Genomic DNA, 19,957 nt, shown 5'->3' on the forward strand with positions numbered 1-19,957 from the left:
TGTTCCTGATCTTAGTGGAAAAGATTTTAGTTTTTGCCTATTGAATATGATGTTGGCTGTAGGTCTCACATATATGGCCTTTATTATATTGAGGAATGCTCCCTGTATTCCCACTTTGCTGGGTGTTTTTATCATAAATGGGTGTTGTACCTTATCAAAAGCTTTTTCTGCATCTAATGGTATGATCATGTGATTTTTGTCTTTGCTTTTGTTTATGCGATGTATTATTACATTTACTGATTTGCGAATATTGAACCATCCTTGCATCCCTGGGATGAATCCCACTTGGTCATGGTGTATGATCTTTTTAATATATTGTTGGATGTGATTTGCCAATATTTTATTGAGGATTATAGGGTCTATGTTCATCAGCAATATTGGCCTGAAGTTTTCTTTCTTTGTTGTGTCTTTATTTGGTTTTGGGTTGAGGATGATGCTGACTTCATAAAAAGAGTGTGAGAGTTTTCCATCCTTTTGGATATTTTGGAATAGTCTGTGAAGAAAAGGGGTTAGTTCTTCCTTAAATGCTTTGTAGAATTCTCCTGTGAATCCATCTGGTCCAGGGCTTTTGTGTGATGGGAGTTTTTTGATCACTGCTTCAATTTAATTTGCTGTTTTTGGTCTGTTCAGGCTTTCTGCTTCTTCATTGAGTTTTGGATTATTATATTTTTCTAGAAATTTGTCCATTTCACCTAAGTTTTCAAATTTCTTGGTGTGCAGTTCTTCATAGTAATTTCTTGCAATCCTTTGTATTTCTGTGGTGACAGTTGTAATCTCTCCTCATTCATTTCTGATTGTGTTTATTTGGGTCCTCTCTCTCTTTTTTTCTTGATGAGCCTGCTTAGAGGCTTTTCAATTTTGTTTATCTTTTCAGAGAATCAGCAGCTCCTGGATTCATTGATCCTTAGAATTTTTCATCTCTATGTCATTTAATTCTGCTCTGATCTTGGTTATTTTCTTCCTTCTACTTACTCTGGGCTGTCTTTGTTGTTGTTCCTCAAGTTCTTGTAGGCATAGGGTTAGGTTGTTTGTTTGAAATGTTTCTATCTTTTTTTAGGTAGGCCTGTATTGCTATGAACTTCCCTCTCAGGACTGTCTTGGCTGTGTCCTATCAGTTTTCAGTTGTCGTGAGTTCATTTTCAGTTTTTTCCAGAAACTTTGATTTCTTCCCCAATTTTATTTTTGATCCATTTGTTGTTTAATAGCATGGCATTAAGTCTTCATGATTTTGATTGTTTGGGGTTTTTTCCTTTGGGGTTGGTTTCTAGTTTTAGTTCCCTGTGGTTGGAGAAAATGCTTGGTATGATTTCAGTTTTCCTGAATTTGTTGAGGCTTGTTTGGTGTACTATCATGTGGTCTATCCTTGAAAATATTCCATGTGCATTTGAAAAGAATGTGTATTTAGCTTCTTTGGGATTAATGGATCTATATATATCAGTTCAGTCCATTTCATCTAGGGGGTTGCTCAATGCCACAATAATTTTGTTGGTATTTTGTTTGGAAGAGCTGTCCATTTTTGAGAGTGGGGTATTAAAATCTCCTACTGTAATTGTGTTGCTGTCAATATCTTTCTTGAGGTCCTCTAAGATTTTCTTTATGTATTTGAGTGCTCCTATGTTGGTTGCATATATATTTACAATGTTTATGTCTTCTTGATTCATTCTTCCCTTGAGTCTCTTTTTTTGGCCCCTTTTTTTGAAGTCTATTTTGTCTTATATGAGGATTGCTACCCTGGCTTTTTTTTTTTTTTCTGCCCATTTGCTTGGAATATTTATTTCTAGCACTTCACTTTCAGTCTGCGTAGGTCTTTTGTTCTGAGATGGGTTTCTTGTAGGCAGCATATTTGTAGGTCATGCTTTCTTATCCATACAGCTATTCCATGTCTTTTTATTGGCACGTTTAATCCATTTACATTTAAGGTTATTATTGATAGGTACTTATTCATTGCCATTTTTGTACCTGTGTTTCTCTGTTTCTCTTTCCTTTCCTTAAAGCAGTCCCTTTAGCATCTCTTGCAGAGCTGTTTGGTAGAGGTGTATTCTTTTAGACTTCTTTTGTCTTGGAAGCTCTTTATTTGGCCTTCTATCTTGATTGAGAGCCTTGCTGGGTAAAGTATCCTTGGTTGCAGGCGTCTGGTTCTCAATACTTGGAATATTTCTTGCCATTCTCTTCTTGCTTGGAGTGTTTCCATTGAGAAGTCAGTAGCTAACCTCATTGGGGCTCCCATGTATATTACTTGCTTTTTCTCTCTTGCTGCCTTTAAATTCTCTCTTATTTTGGAATTTTTGCCATTTTACTGATGATGTGTCTTGAAGTGGACCTCTTTATTTTTCTCTTGATGGGGCTCTCTGTGATTCCTGAATTTGTGTGACTTTTTCTCTCATCAAATTAGGGAAGTTTTCCCTCATTACTTTTTCAAATAGGTTTTCTATCCCATGTTCTTCTTCTTCTCCTTTTGGTATCCCTATTATTACATTCCATGTTGTCTTGCATTTCTCTTAATCTCTCTGAGCTTTTTTCCTTTTCTTGCTCTTTCTGTGAGTTTTTTTCTACTCTGTCCTTCAACTCACTGATCCAGTCCCCTGCTTCGATTCTGCTTTTGATTCCTTCTACTGTGTTCTTCAATTCAGAAATTGTATTCTTCAATTCCTCTTGTCCCTTGCTGATAGTTTGTACTTCCTTTTTCATGTTGATATAGTTTGCAGTGAGTTCATTGTAGCTCCCCTGTTCTGGTAGCTCATTGTGAGCTCTTTGAGCTTCCTGATAACTAGTGCTTTGAATTCTGTATCTGATAGTTGACTTCTCTCTATTTTATCTAGCATTCTTTCTGAGGCTCCCTCCTTTCCTTTCATTTGGGGATTCTGTGTCTTCCCATTGTTTGTGAGACTCTCATTGTTACCCTCAGCTTCTTAAATTGATCTGTGCTGACTCCCTGGGTCTAAGGTGTGAACTTCGGTGGTGGAAAGCCTGTTAAATTCAGTGGTGCAGTCTCCTTCTGTTATCCTGGCGTTCTCCGCTTCCACCTACTCCTGTGTGTGTGTGTGTGTGTGTGTGTGTGTGTGTGTGTGTGTGAGATCAGTTGGAGGGGGAGGCAAAATGGTTTATGACAGTGAGAGTATTTTATGATATTTACTGTCACAGCCAGTAGAGAAGAGATAGAAGGTCTTTAGGCTATATATTGTGTTAACTGTAATCTTCAACCCAGGTTGCCACTTTTAAGAGAGGATGGACACAAGATAAGTCTCTTATTGTAGAGGTAAGGCTAGTGAGTTTGATCTAGGAAGCAGTGAGGTTGTGGTCGGTCAGATTCTGGGGTAAGGTGGGAGTAAAGGATAGTAAATAGGTGTAGTGTATGAGCAAATAGAGTTAATTACTTCAGTAGTACAATTCAGGAAACTGTGAAGTGGACTAAGATCCAGGAGATGTTGTGAAGTATTTACAGTTTTATAGAACAGCTATTATTTACAATAATATTAGAGCAACAATCATGTGATAGACTTTATGTGATCTGTTTAAAAAGCGGTTTTGGAACTTTGGGTAACATGCTAAAGAAGTAGAAGTGACGTGAAGTATAGAAAATTAGCAGTACACTGTGGAAGAGAGAACGGGGGAAACCAGCCAAGCAAAGGAGCATATACAGAAAGAGGAGAAATACAAAGATACTATTAAAATATAAAAGAAGTGAGGATAACGAAAAAAGTAGTAATAATAATACAAATATGCACTGTGGCTTCTCTGTAGCAAAGTTAAATTTGTCTCTCTGACTCTACTGTTGGGAAGCCTCTTCTTTGGGTCCAGCTCTGGTCTTTTTGCAGTTCCAAGTTTTTTGTGTCACTTGTGGGTAAAAGAAAAAAAAAGGCAGGAGAGTAAGGGAGGAAAAAGCGATAAGTTTGGAAAGAAAAGAAGAAGGAATAAAACAGAAAAGAAGAAGAAAAAAGGGGGGAAAAGTATTGAAAGATAAAACAATAAAATTAAAAAGATAAAAGATTACTTTAAAAGAAAAACAAACATCTTTTGTTGGTTTCAAACTAGCCAAACTGGTTTTCCTGGGTGCAACAGACTGAAGAGCGATTAGTGTGGTCTTTCTATGAGTGTTCTTTAAGAGCCAAACTGGCGCCTCTCCCCAGCGCCCTATGAAGGGATCTAGGACTTACTTACAGTGCTCTTTGCCCAGGGGTTACCACCATGGGCTGGGTTGCAGGGCTCGCACATGCCACCAGGCTGCCTGGTTCCCTCGGGTTCGGGTGCAGACTGGTCCCAGTTCTGTGAGGGAGCTCCAGGCCCTCCATCCAACCTCTTGTTCACCGCCAGGCTGGGTGGGGAGCAGACCAGGCATCCGTGATTATCGGACTCAGAGCCCCACACTGCGCTTCTCAATTCTCCTGGGCTTGTGACCACAGAGTCTGTGGTTGAACTCGGCCCTTTGTCCTCAGCACCCTCTCTGCGAACTCTAGCAAACAAGTCTCTTCCGGTGCCCACCTTGCTTGGCCAGGGAAGGAGGGAGCTCATAACCCAGCTCTCTCCCAAGGACCCTTCAACAGGCCCAAGACTCCCAAAAAGTCCGAGGGAGATGCACCAGGAGTCGGTCCTGAGAGCTGGGTGAGGACCCAGGTATGCTGGGCACCCACAGAGGCGCACCAGGCACTGCAGCGCCCGGTGCACTGGACCTCTGATTGTGCACCGGCCGAAGTCCCTGCTGCTCCCGTCTTTGCTCCAGTCCCCAAGACTCCACTGTACCGCTGCTGTCTCCCTACCGCCTGTATCTTCCCTGACCCTCATGATTTCTGGTCCCTAATTTTCATATATGCTGGGGAAGTGCCAGCTGCTTGCACTGCTCCTCCACCAATTGGCCAGGATCCTCTCCCATGGACCCCTCAAGAGAATTTAAATCTAAGATAGTGACCAAATGAATACTACAAAAGCCCATGTTGCTTCTAGAAGTGCTCTGCAACCTTAAAATTTTATGACTGAATTGCCTTCTGAATCTAAGGTTTTTGGTGTAACTCATGTCTAATTTCTGAGCACTGGGATTTTAAAAGTAGAAAGGATTTTCATGTTTGTTTAGTACTTACCTCTTAACCTATACCCTTAATTGTATAGATTTATAGATAAAACCTTGTAGTGATCATAAATATCTTGCCTCCAACATTAGAAAAACTGAATATATCTGTGTACAGGAAATAGGAATGGTACTTCATTACTAGAATTTTAAAATCATAATTCATGAGTTTTAGATTCTGTAAATGCAATCATCTTTAGGCCTTAGACTTTCCCGAAGCCTTCTAGATGTTTTCTAAAGGAGACCAGGTTGGAAAGTAAATGAAAAAAATTCTTCCTAAAGCCCTGGCTGGTGTAGCTCAATGGATTGAGCGCGGGCCTGTAAAGCAAAGGGTTGCCAGTTCGATTCCCAGTCAGGGCACATACCGGGGTTGTAGGACAGGTCCCCAGTTGGGGACACATGAGAAGCAACCACACATTGATGTTTCCCACTCTTTCTACTTCCCTTCCCCTCTCTCTAAAGATAAATAAATAAAATATTTTTAAAAAAATTCTTCCTAATGCCTAAATTTGTCATGAAGATTTCTGGGTATGAGTAAAATAATATGGTTTATATACACATGCTTTTTTATTTTGTGGTTTTTATGTATGGAACATCTTTAAAGTTATTTTTCTAATTAATGATCTTTGGCATTTACTTTGTTATGTAGTAAACATTTATAAAGTATGTATTCAAAGCATAAATGTTAACATAATTTTCTTTTTTTCTTAGGAGTTCCTGTGCCACACAAGTTAGCCTTCTGGAAGGTGTATACAAAATGTTCAGGAGGGATGACCTACCTTCAAATGTCACTCGCCAAGCATTTGTAGACCGTTCTCTTCTCACGCTGCTGTTGCACTGTGGCCAGGATGCCTTGAGAGAATTTTTTAGCAAAATTGTGGTGGATGCCATTGATGTGTTGAAGTCCAGATTCATAAAGGTGTCGTGTATCTATTATTAATTAATCGCTAATAAGAATTGACAGATCTCCTTGATCAGTGTCATTAGAATCTGCCACTTGGGGGCTTCTGGTCAAGATGACAGTGTAGGTAAATGTGGTCCTCTCATCCTTCTAAAACCACATCACAATTACAACTAAACTATAGAACAACACATTGAGAAGTGCCTCAACTCTGGCTGAACAGTAGCCATATAACTAAAGACGTACAGAATAAACCTCATTGAGGCTGGTAGGATGGGTGGAGATGTGGAACTGGCAGGTCCCATGTCCACACATGTCAAATATCAGGAGGGATACCTCGGCTTTGGCACACCCCTCTGAGGGACAGGACTGTGCTTTCTTTAGAAAATCCATTCCTTGCCTCTTCCAGCCTCTGGAGGCTTTCAGCCATCCTTGGTTGTGGCTGCATCGCTCCTTTCTCTGCTTATGTGGTCACATTGTCTTCTCTTTTGTCTAATCTCTTTCTCTGCCTCCATCTTACAAATATGTAGTTGCATTTAGGGCCTACTGAATAACTTCTTATGTCAGGGTCCTTCATTTCATCTGTATAATCCTTTTTAGTTATATAAAGTATAATTCATAGGTTCTAGAGATTAGAACATGGATATTTGTTAGGGGCTGTTACTCAGTTTAACACTGTTCACCTGCCCAAATGTTTTCACTTGTGTACTAGGTTTATGTCACCCTAACCTTCCCCAAAGTCTAAACTCATTACAGCATCAACTTTTAAGTGCCAAATCTTATTTAAATATTATCAGCTCAAAGTCCAAAGTTGTATCATAAAAATCAAGTATAGGTTGGATTCTGTATATGATCCCTTTTGGGGCAAAATTCTATCAATCTGTGGACCTGTGAAACTAGAAAACAATTTGCTTTCATAACACAGTGGCAGAACCAATATAGAATGACAGTTATACATATTTTTATTCCAAAAACAGGAAGTGGATATGTGGAAGGAGTTAGTGTTCCAAAGCAATTTCAAAATTCAGCCAGCTAAATTCTATTAAGTTTCAAGACCAGAAACAATGCTCTATAGCCTGATGCTCTGTCCTCTGGGCCAAAAGGCACCATCCTTTGAGTTATTCTTTTTTCTTGAATGTAGCATATGTTCACTGCTGAGTAGTTTTATCAATGTGTTTCTTGCCTATAGAATTTTGGGAGTACAGTAGCCTTTTTTCATTTCATCCAGTGGTATTTCCTCCAGTATAACTTTCTCAAAAACTGTATGCCTGTCTTATGTGTATGCTTTACTGCATTATATGCAGATTTTCTCCATTAGACAAGAGTCACCAACAGTGTCTGCAGAATGATTTTATCTCTATTCCTGTTCTATGAATCACATGCTTAATTTTTTCAGCACCAAAGATTGTCCTTAGTCTTCTCTCCAGAGCACAGTTTCCTCACAGTGAATCTTCTAATGTTAGCATCTTTTACAGTGTGGATACACAGAGAATTTCCCAAGTTAACAAGTTCTGGTTCTTTTTGCTTAACAGTTTTTACCTCAGTGTATCCTTTTTTTTTTACAGTGGGGTAAAGATATTTCATTCAACAAATGGTGTTGGGAAATCTGGACAGATACGTACAAATAATGAAATTAGACCACCTATTTATACCATACACAGGAATAAATTCCAGATGGATTAAATACTTTGTTTATCAATAGTTCCATTTTATTGTTGAGTCATATGGATGACTCAACATGGATGTGGTATGGATGTACCACAGTTTGTTTGTTTTTTTAAATTATTTTATTGCTGTTCAAGTATAGTTGTCTGCATTTACCTCCCACCACTCCCCCACCACCCCAGACATCCCCACCTCCCTCCCCTAATTCCATTCCCCCTTGATTTTGTCCATGTGTCCTTCTCAGTGTATCTCTTATACCTCACATTTTATTCGAAGCATCAAAGAAGAAACCAGGCAGCACCTTCAACAAATTTGTTTGTAAGTCTTCTCAGCTAAATATGCAACTGCATAGTCATAAGTTCTGCTTTCTGAATAACTATAGACTGGTATTCAACTAAGTTTTCTGTGTAACAAAGATCACTTACTTCAAGTGTGCAAAAATATGTTTTGTATTTCCTTTTGAGACCTTGCAGCAACTACTTAGTGTCCCTATTTCTATGAAAGCTTATTTATCATGATTGAGATACTCTCTAAGACAGTATTGGCTTTCTTGTCCATGCTCTTCACTTCCTTTACAGCTCTTACTACCAACACCTTTAATGTCACTGTTTCTACCAACAATCTCTACAAGACAATCTAGGCTTTTTATTTCATGTATTTTATCCTATACCCATCATCCAATTCCAAAGCCCCTTTCATATTTTGGGCATTTTTTACAGCAGCCCCCAACTCTTGGTACCAAAATCTGTTTTAGTTTTATGAATCTGCTATAACAAATTACCGTAAATATGGTGGCTTAGAACAATAGAAATTTATTCTCTCACAGTTTTGGAGTCCAGAAGGCCAAAATCAATTTCACTGAGCTGAAATAAAGGTGTTGCAAGGGCCTCACTTGCCCCACAGCTCTGAGTATTCATTCCTTGCCTCTGCCAGCTTCTGGTGGCTGGTGGCATTTTTTGGCTTGTGACTGCATCACACCACTCTCTGCCTCCATTCTCACATTGCCTTTTCCTATCTATTTGATCTCCCTCTTTGTCCCTCTTACTACATGTGGTTTTTTTTAAGGTCCACATGAACAACCTAGAATCTTTCCTTAGCTTAAGATCCTTAACTTAATCATGTTTGCAGAGCTCCTTTTTTTGCCCTATGAAGTTATTTCCACAGATTCCAGGAATCGAGGTTTGGGTAACTTTTGGGGGTGGGAGGCATCATTTAGTGTCTGCAGAATGCTGTTAGAAATAGTGTAAATACCCAAATGACAGATTCTTAAAATAGACTTCAGTACACATAGTTGAAATTTTTATTTTTTAAGAATTGAATTTTTACCTGCTCTTATTATACTTTCAATAAGATTTTATGCAAAAGTTTTATACCCATACTCTAAGCACATTATTTAGATGTTTCCTGCTGCACTGAATATAACATATCAATACTTAAGTTGGGCTGTCTCATATTGAAGTGATTTATGTCATCTTTGCTAAAATTAACCTTTTTCAATTTTTGAAGTATATTTTATTGATTATGCTATTATAGTTGTCCCAATTTCCCCTTCTCTCCCCTCTGCCCAGTTCCCCCCTTCCTTCCAGAAATCCCCACCTTAGTTCGTTTCCAAAGGTTGTGCATGTAAGTTCTTTGATTTCTTTGTTACCTATATACTGTTATTAACATTCCCCTATCTATTTTGTACCTACCCAATTATGCTTCTAAATCCCTATACTCTTTCCCTCATTATCCCCCTTCCCCTTCCAAGCTGAGAACCCTCCAGATGATCGCCATATCTATGATTCTTTTCCTGTTCTAGCTGTTTGCTTAGTTTGTTTTTGTTTTTTAGATTCAGTTGTTGATGTTTGTGAGTTGTTATCATTTTAATGTTCCTAGTTTTGATCTCCTTTTTCCTAAGTAAGTCCCATTAATATTTCATATAATGAGGGTTTGGTGATGATGAACTCCTTTAGCTTTACCTTATCTGGGAAGCATTTTATCTGTCCTTCAATTCTAAATGATAGCTTTGCCAGATAGAACAGATAGAATAATCTTGACCAGAGGTCCTTTCTTTTCATCATTTTATATAGTTCTTGCCAGTTCCTTCTAGCCTACAAAGTTTCTTTTGAGAAATCAGCTAATAGTCTTATAGAAATTCCTTTGCAAGTAACTGTCTCCTTTTCTCTTGCTGCTTTTAAAAATTCTCTATTTGTCTTTAATCTTTGGCATGTTAATTATGATATGTCTTTGTGTGGACCTCTGGGTTGAACTGTTTTGGGACTCTTTTTGCTTCCTGAACTTACTTATTTCCTTTGCCAAGTTAGGGAATTTTCATTATCTTTTCAAATAAGTTTTCAATTTCTTACTCTTCTCCTATGATTTGGATGTTGGCCCTTTTGGAGATGTCCCACAGTCTTATTCTCTCCTCGTTTTTTTTTTAAATTCTTGTTTCTTTGTTTTGTTCTGGTTTTAAGTTTATTTCTTCCTTATGTTCCAAATCATTGTTTTGAATCCTGGCTTCTATTCCTTTACTGTAGGTTCACTGTGGATTTTTCTTTATCTCCCTTAGTAGAACCTTCATTTCTTCTCTTATGCTTTTGCTGTAGTCAATGAGATCTTGAGCATTCTGACCACCCATGTTTTGAAATCTGCATCTCATAGGCTGGCTATTGCATCACTTAAGTTCTTTTTCTGGGGTTCTGTTCTGTTTCTTCATTTGGGCCATATTTCTTTGTGTCCTGATTTTGGCAGCCTCCCTGTGTCTGTGTACTAGGTAGAGCCGCTTTGATTCTGTTTTAGCACCACCTGTTACGTCATATGGAACAGAGCCTTGGGTATTTGCCAGGGTGGGGCAACCGTGGCTCTGAGTGTGGGGGTGGGCAGGGATTAGAAGAAGAGACAGCAGTGCTGCTGACTGACTTCTGGGTGCTTGCCTGGCCCTTGCCCCGTTTTTAGTCATTTTACCCATTTCTCGTATGGGACCGGTGCCTCTTCAGCGGCTGTCCTGGTTGTGGTTCCCAGGGTGGGTGGGTTTGCCTATGTACAAGCAGTTTCTTTCACCACCCCAACCCCCACTGGGTATAGCCAGAAGTTATGTGGCTTTATTTTTCCAAATGCTGAAGCCCCGGGCTGCACAGTCTGGCCTGGGGCCCGGCTCACTCACCTGCCTCTGCCACCTTGCTACCTCTCTGCCCCGAGCTCGCCACACGGAGTCCTCTTTGCCCCAACTCCTTCTACCCTCTGAGCCCATCTCTGGCTCTCCTACCCATCTGGATGAATAAAGCTTCTTTAAATCCTTGGTTTTTGGACTTCTGTACAATTCTGGGTGTTTTTCTATGTGATTTTCTAGCAGTTATGGGTGTTTTCCATTTTTATGTTAGTCATGTTCCTTCTTACGGTTGTGCAGTGAAACAAGGTGTGTCTCCCTATGCCTCCATCATGTAAAATTACTTTTTATGTAAAGGTCATTGAGTAATAAATTTGATATAGTCTGTAAAATATTTTTCATGTTTGATAAAATCAAAAATAATCTATTTGTTATCTTTTCTTAGCTAAATGAATCTACCTTTGATACTCAAATTACCAAGAAGATAGGCTATTATAAAATGCTAGAGGTGATGTATTCTCGTCTTCCAAAAGATGATGTTCACTCTAAGGAATCCAAAATTAATCAAGTTTTTCATGGCTCCTATATTACAGAAGGAAGTGAACTTACAAAGACACTTATTAAGTAAGGTTTTAATTGATTTTATGTTGTATTTGCTATCATGTTTTTGATACATATATTTGTATGCAAATATGTGACTAAATGTTTGTTTGAATACTGAATTGTATAGTTTTCTTGTTTTTCTTCTTATGCACAAACTACTTTAAATGCACTTTAGTTTGTTATTGGGTAACATTTTATTCTATACTTATCTTTTATAAAGAACAAAAAAATTTCATTGTTTTTCTTACCATTTTTCCCCTCAATAGTTCTATGTGTATTTTAGTGGTGTGCTCTACAGTAACCAGGAATTTGGTGTATTTTTTTTTACTATCATTTGAAATTAAAGAAGTGTTAAAAATTTTAACACAGTATATAAAACACAAAGTAATCCAATACATTTTCTCTAAAACCAGCCTTCTAACGAGGTTCCCTCTTCATGTGTATTGAACACAGACATTGATTGGCATGTCAGTTTTTTGTCTCTAAAACAAATGTATCAATCTTTTCCTCATGCCCTAATCTTTACCTCCTCAGGCGATGACAGGCCCACCACTCATTTCACAAACTAGACTCAAGAGGGGTAGTTTATATTTCCTTTATCTTCATCTCTCCAACCTCCAGCCACACCCTGGCAGTCACCAGTGGATTTTTATCTCTTCAGTATTCCTGGAACCAATGCCCTTATTTCATTTTCCTTTCTACAGCCTTGTTGTAGCGTCTGCAGTTCTTTGGTAAACCACTGCCATAGTCTCCTTCATAATTATTCTCCTTGCTCCTAGGATTGTCTCTCTCAGTTCTGATTGCTAAACTTCCCTGCCTAAAGACCTTCAAAGGAACCTTATCTTCAGTCATAGGGTTGACGGGCTTTTTTTTGCGAAGGCCCTGATAGTAACTATTTTTTGCTTTGTGGGCCATCTGGTCTCAGTTACAAGTATAATGGGCATGGCTGTATTCCAATAAAGCTATTTTCAAAAATAGATGGTCACCAGGGAATGGTTTGGTGACCCTAACCTATAGGAAGAAGTCCAAGTTCCTTATTATGGCAGGTGAGCTCTCCCAGGATGCACCTCTTTCCACCTGCTGCTGTTTCCCACTTTATCCTCTGAACACACCATGCAGCTTATCCCTTTTTATAAGTGGCACTCTATCATTACTTATAATGCCTGTGTACATTTTCCTATGGATAGTTTGTAATTTGAAACTCAGATATTTCTTCTTAAAACTTTTCTTTTTTTGCTTCCTGGGCTGCACCACTTTCTGTCTTCTTGCTTGCATTTCTTACCTAACGGTGCTTGTTACTATCTCTGTGTTTACTGCAGTGTGGTGAAGTCCACAGCCATGGCCTTCACCCTGAGATGTGCGTGGGGTACAGTGACTTGCTTAGTCTTCTATTCCCAGTGACTGTATTGGGTACAAACCTGCCACTCAGAAAAGGCTAAACGGAATTTTAAGCATGTTGTCTGGCATTGTTGCACTTGAGCAACCATCTCCATGTTGCATGAATTAATTGTTAACTTGGATCTACTCTGCAGACTTTGCTATGATGCGTTTACAGAGAACATGGCTGGTGAGAATCAGTTGCTGGAGAGGAGAAGACTTTACCATTGTGCTGCATACAACTGTGCCATTTCTGTTATCTGCTGTGTCTTCGGTGAATTAAAATTTTACCAAGGTTTTCTATTTAGTGAAAAACCAGAAAAGGTAAGCCTTTCCTGAGGTGTTCAATATTGCTGTCATTATAGGATTTCAAAAGGCATATTACATCAATCAAAGTAATGTAATAATTTGTACCTTCTTATAATACTGTAGATGAAGTTTTTCTAGTTTCTCATATATAAAGCTTAAGTGCTTCTCCATGAGTTATTTGTTTTGCAGTTGCATCAGTAGTATGGCTCTTCACCACTCATATATTTTTGTATAATTCTTTGAATTCACAGAATTTGCTTATCTTTGAAAATCTGATAGACCTGAAACGCTGTTATACATTTCCTATAGAAGTGGAGGTGAGTGAGATTTTTAATGGTCTTTTCTAAGTTAAAATACTTACCAAGTACTTATACTGAAAAATACATATTATACTGAACACATTAAATTGCCAATACTCTGATCCTTCTGGAACTATAAAAACTGATAGTTTCAAGCAGTTCAGCCTGAGTACATCTTCAGGCAACTACAAAGAAATTCATCAACCTTGTATTTTCCCTTTCTTGACTTGTAAATAAAAGATAGTGCCAATAAAAGAAGTTGCTAGGACATATCCCAGAAGTTGTTTTCTGAGTAAATTCTTCTGGTCAATGAAATTGAGATCCATCTAGATACAGAATTATGACCCTGTGGCCCTGCCTGAGCAGGATAATGTGGGTGCCATGAGAAGTCATGGGGATAATTGCAAAACTTGCTCTAGCAAATGCGATGAACTTGATTTTAGCAAAGCTGGGTTTGCTGTAACACCCTAAGCAGTCAGTGGAAAGGTAGCAGCTGCAGACCTTCTCAGCCCTTTGGAAAGTGAAGTTGGGCAGAGTGCCAGAGTTCATACACCATGCCCTACCGAGCAGAGCTGGGCCAGGAGCTGTCACTGGCATATTTCTGCATAGCAGCTAACCTCGACCATGTCTTAGTGGTTCACGATATCCAATAAATGGTTGCTTCCTGCCGTGTGCCCTTTTGGAACAAGACTGGGAACCTTTTTTCTAGACATACGTTCAAAGAACTAATCAAAAAATAATACATTGGTTGAGTGAGCATTCAGACACTTGCTATATTACTTCTACACTTCACAGTAGCACTGTAGGTGCTATGATATATCATAACCATATAGTTGAGGAAACTGAGGCTCACAGGTCAAGTACAGACTATTGGTAATCCAGGCATGTGGTGATAAGAGCTTAGCAAACACTGTGGCATACTCTCACCTGTCTTTTTTTGTGGATATTTTTGGATACTTATAAATTTGATAAAAGTTCTATTTAAAAATCAACTAATTAATTCTTGCCAGATTGCTACTAAGTAGAAAACAGATGGCCATGATTCTAAGAAGTTTTAAATTGTGTATTTGTTTTGCCTAATAGGTTCCTATGGAAAGAAAGAAAAAGTACATTAAAATTAGGAAAGAAGCCAGGGAAGCAGCAAATGGGGACTCAGGTAGGATGTTTGCAAAATGATGGGGAAGATTCTAGTGCTTGGTATTTGTTACATAATAGAAAATATCTAAATACCCCAAAATATTGAAATTCAGTTTGAAAATTTTTTAAGTGGTGAATGGAATTGTATCCTGAAATAAATGCAATCAGCTAAACTTTAACTGTATAGAAAGATTTCTGAGTGGCCTCAGGGAACTCGGATATTATACACTTTTTTAAAAAGTCTAAGATTGGCTTGGTATTTATTTGTTTGCATATGGATTCTTTAATTAGATATATTTAGAAATCTCTGTGAAAAATAGCAAGTCCCATCCTGCCACACCTCTCATTAGCTCCCACCTCCCTGCCTCTGCCTGTAAGCATGGGGCTCACTTTTGCCTCCATTTCCACATGTCTTCCCACATCCTGAAGTTATCTTGTCCCTAGATATCAGCATGGCTTATTACATTTTGTTTAATGCCAACTCCTGAAGGAAGTTCTCCCCGACCTCCCTATTTAAAATTAACCCTCTCAAATGGATACCATCACTTGCAGAAGGTCACTGGGCCCCCGGGCAGCTGAGCCTGGACAGAAGGGTGGTCTCCTGACCCAGGGCCCTGGCTGTCCAGGCCCCCAGAGCCACGCTCTTGAAGACATAAAAGCAAAGTGACTTACCAAGACATAGTGCCCTGAACTCATGGCAACTAGAAGACCTCTTATTAAGCAATTATATATTTATCTAATTATCTCAAAAGCAACCTCTATGAGTCAGACTTTCTCAGGAAGGCAGAGAGAACATAGTTGTGGCCTGAACTGTTGGAATCTCCATTTCCCATAGAAATCAGGCCACAAGGGAATTGACCCAGGTTCATGTAGAGAGGTTTTCTTTCCCAGATACTACAGTGCATAAACCCTCTCAGTCAGAAGGTCCTCATTTTTCTCCCCCTGACTCCAACCCATTTGCCAATCTGAAGCAGAGTGTGTTCCACATTAAAGCCACAGGTTTTTTTTATGGGTAACACATGGAGCCATGATATCTCGTAGCCCAGGGACATTACCCCAAGAGTCAATATAACTCCGTTAACATCTGTTTCCATTATTCCCATTCTCAGATATGTGTATTAAAATGTATTATGCACAATGTATGGTTAATTGAAAGAAAGAGGGGGTATATTAAAAAATAAATCTGTTTATATGAAAAAAAATAAAAAAATAAAATTAACCCTCTCTTCCCTCCACATACTCTTTGTTTTAATTTTTGGCTCAATTTTTCTATATAGCTTTGTTTTCTTGAGGATAAAATTTAGACCAGTTTTCTTAATTTCTCACATATTTAGGATTAGTTATTATTTAGTAGTATCTTTTCCCACATTTATGCTACACTTCGTGGGCAAAATGTACATCATGAAAATTTTAAATGTAAATTCTTTTATAGTATATCTAAAAATTGGATTGAGTTCAACTTGATTTCTTTGTTCATGGCAGTGGAGAATAACTAGTCAATAATGAGAAAAGCAGAAGGGGTCTTTTCCCCATTTTCTTTTTGCTTTGTTAATTTGGGTAATGAGTTGAGAATGCCAGGATTGATGAAAGGCTTAGTTGACAGTATCCTTTAATTTTATTATTTGAGCTTAGAGAAATGCATTTCTAACTATATTTGAATAAATATATTTATTTTTACTTATATTTCAGGTGGTCCTCGTTATATATCTTCCTTATCATATTTGGCAGACAGTAGCCTGAGTGAGGAAATGAGTCAGTTTGACTTCTCAACTGGAGTTCAGAGCTATTCATACAGTTTCCAAGACTCCAAATCTACCTCTGGTCATTTTCAAAGACAGGTGATCACATTTCATGTATTAAAATATGTTAGCATTTGTAAAGGAAGAAAGGCTTTGTGTTTTATAGGAAGTCTGTTCTCTGTAGTAGTCCTGAGGGAATAGTATTAGTTTGGAGAATTTTCCAAGGTCTAAGGCCCAGCCTATCTTTCTGTACTCAGCAATCTGATTTCATCAGCAGAGTAAAAGAACTGTCTCTCCAACGGCTCACTCACACTAGCCAGTCTCACTGAGATTAATGTATTAGATTAAAACTGCATTTACGGGGCCCCAGTGAGAAGGATAATATTAGGTCAGAATCACTCAAGGAACCAGACAGACTCAGAGCTAACAAGCAGGTTTTATTAGCAGGGAATAAGAGAGCAAGTGGAGCCAACCAAGGAAGGTTAGGACGCACTTGGTTGTTCTCAGAGCAGGGTTTTTAAGCGCAAAAACCCACAAAGGGTAACTGGTTGGGGTGTCAGAGTCTGATTGGCTAGAGCTGGTTGCTGGGTGCCATTTCTGCTGACCATTGTCTTGATACATCTTGTCAGGCTCAACTTAAAACTGCATCCTGTGATGCTGGGTAGGCCAACCCCAGACCCCAGTCTTAGCCGAGCATCTTTTTGTCCTGGGTAGGGTCAGCAGGCAGTTTTCCACAGTACAGTTTTCCCACCTGGTGATTTTCCATTCCTCCTAGGCCTACCTAGGTCTGTCAGATAACTGCCATAAAGACTGAAATGTGTGTGCTGATGTGGTGTTACCATCTCTCTCTAGAGAGATTTAAGAAGCTTTTCAAATATTCGATATTACCAAACAGAGATGACTGAATGTGTCAATGTTCACCAGTGCCAGCTTAATTCTTATCTTCTGTGGCATCCTGTCTGCATCCCAGTAGGAACGCATTCTTCAACATTCCTTTAGGACAGTTTTAGCTGCCTTTGAAGTTATCTGTTTTGATGTAGGTGGGTAGGACTAGTTTACCTGTGCTCTTTTTCCTTCTTTCTTATTAGTCTTTATTTTTTAAAGTGATGTGTTGGTTTGGGTTTTGGTGGGGTTTTTTTTTGAGTTTTGGAACAACTTCTAACATAGACAAGTGTTGCAACCCGGAGACATTGCTCTGAATTTGCTTGTTGTCTCATAACATCCTTTGTAGCAGAGGGTTCCAGTCCAGGACCATGACATACACCCAGCTGCCACAACCCTGTAGTATCCCACAGTGGCCCTACGTTAGTGTCTGTCTAATGCTGTCTCATGAGTAGACTAAGAATTTTCAAAGGAATATGAGTCTCTAGTTTTAGATCTATCCAGGCCTGGTAAGGAGCATGTTGAAAAACAATGATTCTGATTAAAAACATTGTTGAGTACATCTGAGTGCAGTCAAATATCATGATTAACTCCTTTGATACTTTACCAGGTATGTGGAAATAGAACATTAAGATTGCTGTGATCGATTTCATGGCCCATGAATGTTTTTTCTTGTCACATGTAATGCTGATTATGCATATTTTCTGTTTCAGTGTTACTTAATCCTGCTGTGCTAAAATATGATACTATTTTGTATCATTTCTAAACCCTCAATTTATAGAAATTATCTGTTATCTTTGGGAGGAAGTAGACCATGGGCACATGGGTAAGAGGAATGCATTTCCAATACTGCTGTTCATCTTGGAATGTGACAGTCTGGAATAGTTGCTGCCACCAGGGCAGACAGAATTAGAAATGTATTTATGGCCATTTTTAATCCTCTTTCTAGTCAATCCTGTAAGCACTTTGTAGCCTTAAGCTGTCTAAAAAACTTCCTCTTAGGATTTCTGAAGTCTGTATTTCCTGGAAGTTATCTGTGCTGGAAAATACCCAGGTCAATTGTTCAGCCTCTGTGTGTGTGTATGTGTGTGTCTGTCAGATGTCAGTTCATCATTACACTTATGAAATGATTTTCACTGCCATGTTTTCTCAGAGAATTTTAAGATCAAGAATAGTTTAAAAGTTTTGTTCTACTTACTAAAATTTTAAGGCTAATTAAGGACATTACAATACAAAGATTTTCCAAGAAAAACTTTTTTCAGTTTATCAAGGAAAAACAGTAGGTAAACACTCATCTTATAATTGTATTTTTATAGTTTTACTTTCTCCATAAAGTGGCAACTAAGAATCATGGGACTATTGCTCTCAAGGTATTGAGGGTGGTAGGGCCTCCAAGACACACACCTTGGTAAAAATGTTGGTGTTGGCACAAAGCAGCATGTTATGTATTTTTGTATGCTGTGTGTGACCCCAGGGGAGTGACCACATAGACAAGGGTGAGAGGGGAAATAGAATGTAAGAAGACATAATGAGGTCCTGTTTATTTTTTGGTCATTTAATAAGAAAATATACCAAGGACATTTGATATTATTATCTAATTAGCATTGTTACTTAAGTGTGTATGTCATGATATTGTACCCAAAATCAGAATATCATGTACACTGAAATTTTAACAGTGTCCTTTTCATAATTGGATTCTTACTTTTTTGTAGGAACATAAAGACCTCAAGATCCAAGATGACTTTCTGGAGTTGGAGATGGACGAACTCAATCAACACGAATGTATGGCAACCATGACAGCCCTGATTAAGCACATGCGGAGAAACCAGATCCTGCCTAAAGAAGAGGAGGTCTCTTTTTCTGCTGATCTTTCATTGTCTCACTTAATACTGTTCATCGGTGTCGTGTCAAGAAAGAACATTTACTAACAAGGACTAAACCACATTCCATATCATATAAACATGATTTTTGCTGCTCATCTTTTACTTTGTCATTGTTGTCTCATAATGTCAAAATATGACGTTATTTTATTCTACTTTTCAATGTAATTTTCATTTCAGGGTTCCATGCCAAGAACTCTTCTTCCTTGGATGAAATTTCTTCATGACAAACTGGGAAATCCATCAGTATCATTAAATATTCGTCTCTTCTTAGCTAAGCTTATTATTAATACAGAAGAAGTAAGTGATTTATTATTTCCTTAGGTATTCTTTGCATCTCCTTTAAAAAGCCCACAACAAAGAAAGATGTTCTCTGAATAAATTAACCAACCATATTTATTTATTTCCTCAACTTCGTTCTTTTACCATTTCCTTTAAAAACGTGTAAATTAACCTGTATTAAGTTAAAGTGATCTTTTTATGAGTACACATGATGGCAGCTTTCTTATGGCTGCCAACCTTCTGGTTTGTAGTAGCAAATAAGGTGGCAAAATTATTCCTCTTAACTCTACATAACAAAATAACCTCTTAGTTGCTGAATTTATCATTTGGGCTACATATAACACTCTATTAGGGAGGAGCATCTGTCACCGGTGGGAGTTAGGATAGATTTTTAAGAGAGCCCTTGAGTTAAGTACTGTAAAGTAGCAGTGCAAGGTGCCATTCTGCATAGAAACAGCAGTGTGAGCAAGGGTGGCCTCTGAGAGGGCCAAGCATGTCTGCTCTGACTGCACAGAGCATGGGCACATGGTCCATGGGCACATGGAACAGCACCAGTAGCATGGCTACATGTCTGAGGGCCGGTGAGCTGAGCCAGGCCTTGGGGGTCCATGCAAAGGGTTTAGCTCATTCACTGAGTGGTACAGAACCACCGAAGAGGGCTAAGTAGAGTGACATGATCCATTTGGCCCCACAGAAGGTCCTACTAGGCAGTACCGTGAATGTGTGCTTTCTATCT

At 38.6% G+C, this 19,957-nt stretch overlaps 1 protein-coding gene across 3 annotated transcripts in view; it reads left to right on the plus strand.

The window, feature by feature from the left end:
- The window catches only part of PRKDC (protein kinase, DNA-activated, catalytic subunit), a 220,451-nt gene that overhangs the window by 108,919 nt on the left and 91,575 nt on the right, over window positions 1-19,957 (plus strand). For all 3 annotated transcript variants that reach the window (XM_053660916.1, XM_053660917.1, XM_053660918.1), the window contains exons 41-48: window positions 5,771-5,978; window positions 11,159-11,337; window positions 12,849-13,017; window positions 13,254-13,319; window positions 14,385-14,457; window positions 16,128-16,276; window positions 18,772-18,909; window positions 19,120-19,239. In XM_053660916.1, coding sequence (XP_053516891.1) covers window positions 5,771-5,978; window positions 11,159-11,337; window positions 12,849-13,017; window positions 13,254-13,319; window positions 14,385-14,457; window positions 16,128-16,276; window positions 18,772-18,909; window positions 19,120-19,239 — 1,102 coding nt within the window. The remainder of the gene's footprint in view (window positions 1-5,770; window positions 5,979-11,158; window positions 11,338-12,848; window positions 13,018-13,253; window positions 13,320-14,384; window positions 14,458-16,127; window positions 16,277-18,771; window positions 18,910-19,119; window positions 19,240-19,957) is intronic.

Source organism: Artibeus jamaicensis, unplaced genomic scaffold (assembly GCF_021234435.1).
Source record: "Artibeus jamaicensis isolate MK-2021 breed Jamaican fruit bat unplaced genomic scaffold, CSHL_Jam_final scaffold_916, whole genome shotgun sequence".
Lineage (NCBI taxonomy): Eukaryota > Metazoa > Chordata > Mammalia > Chiroptera > Phyllostomidae > Artibeus > Artibeus jamaicensis.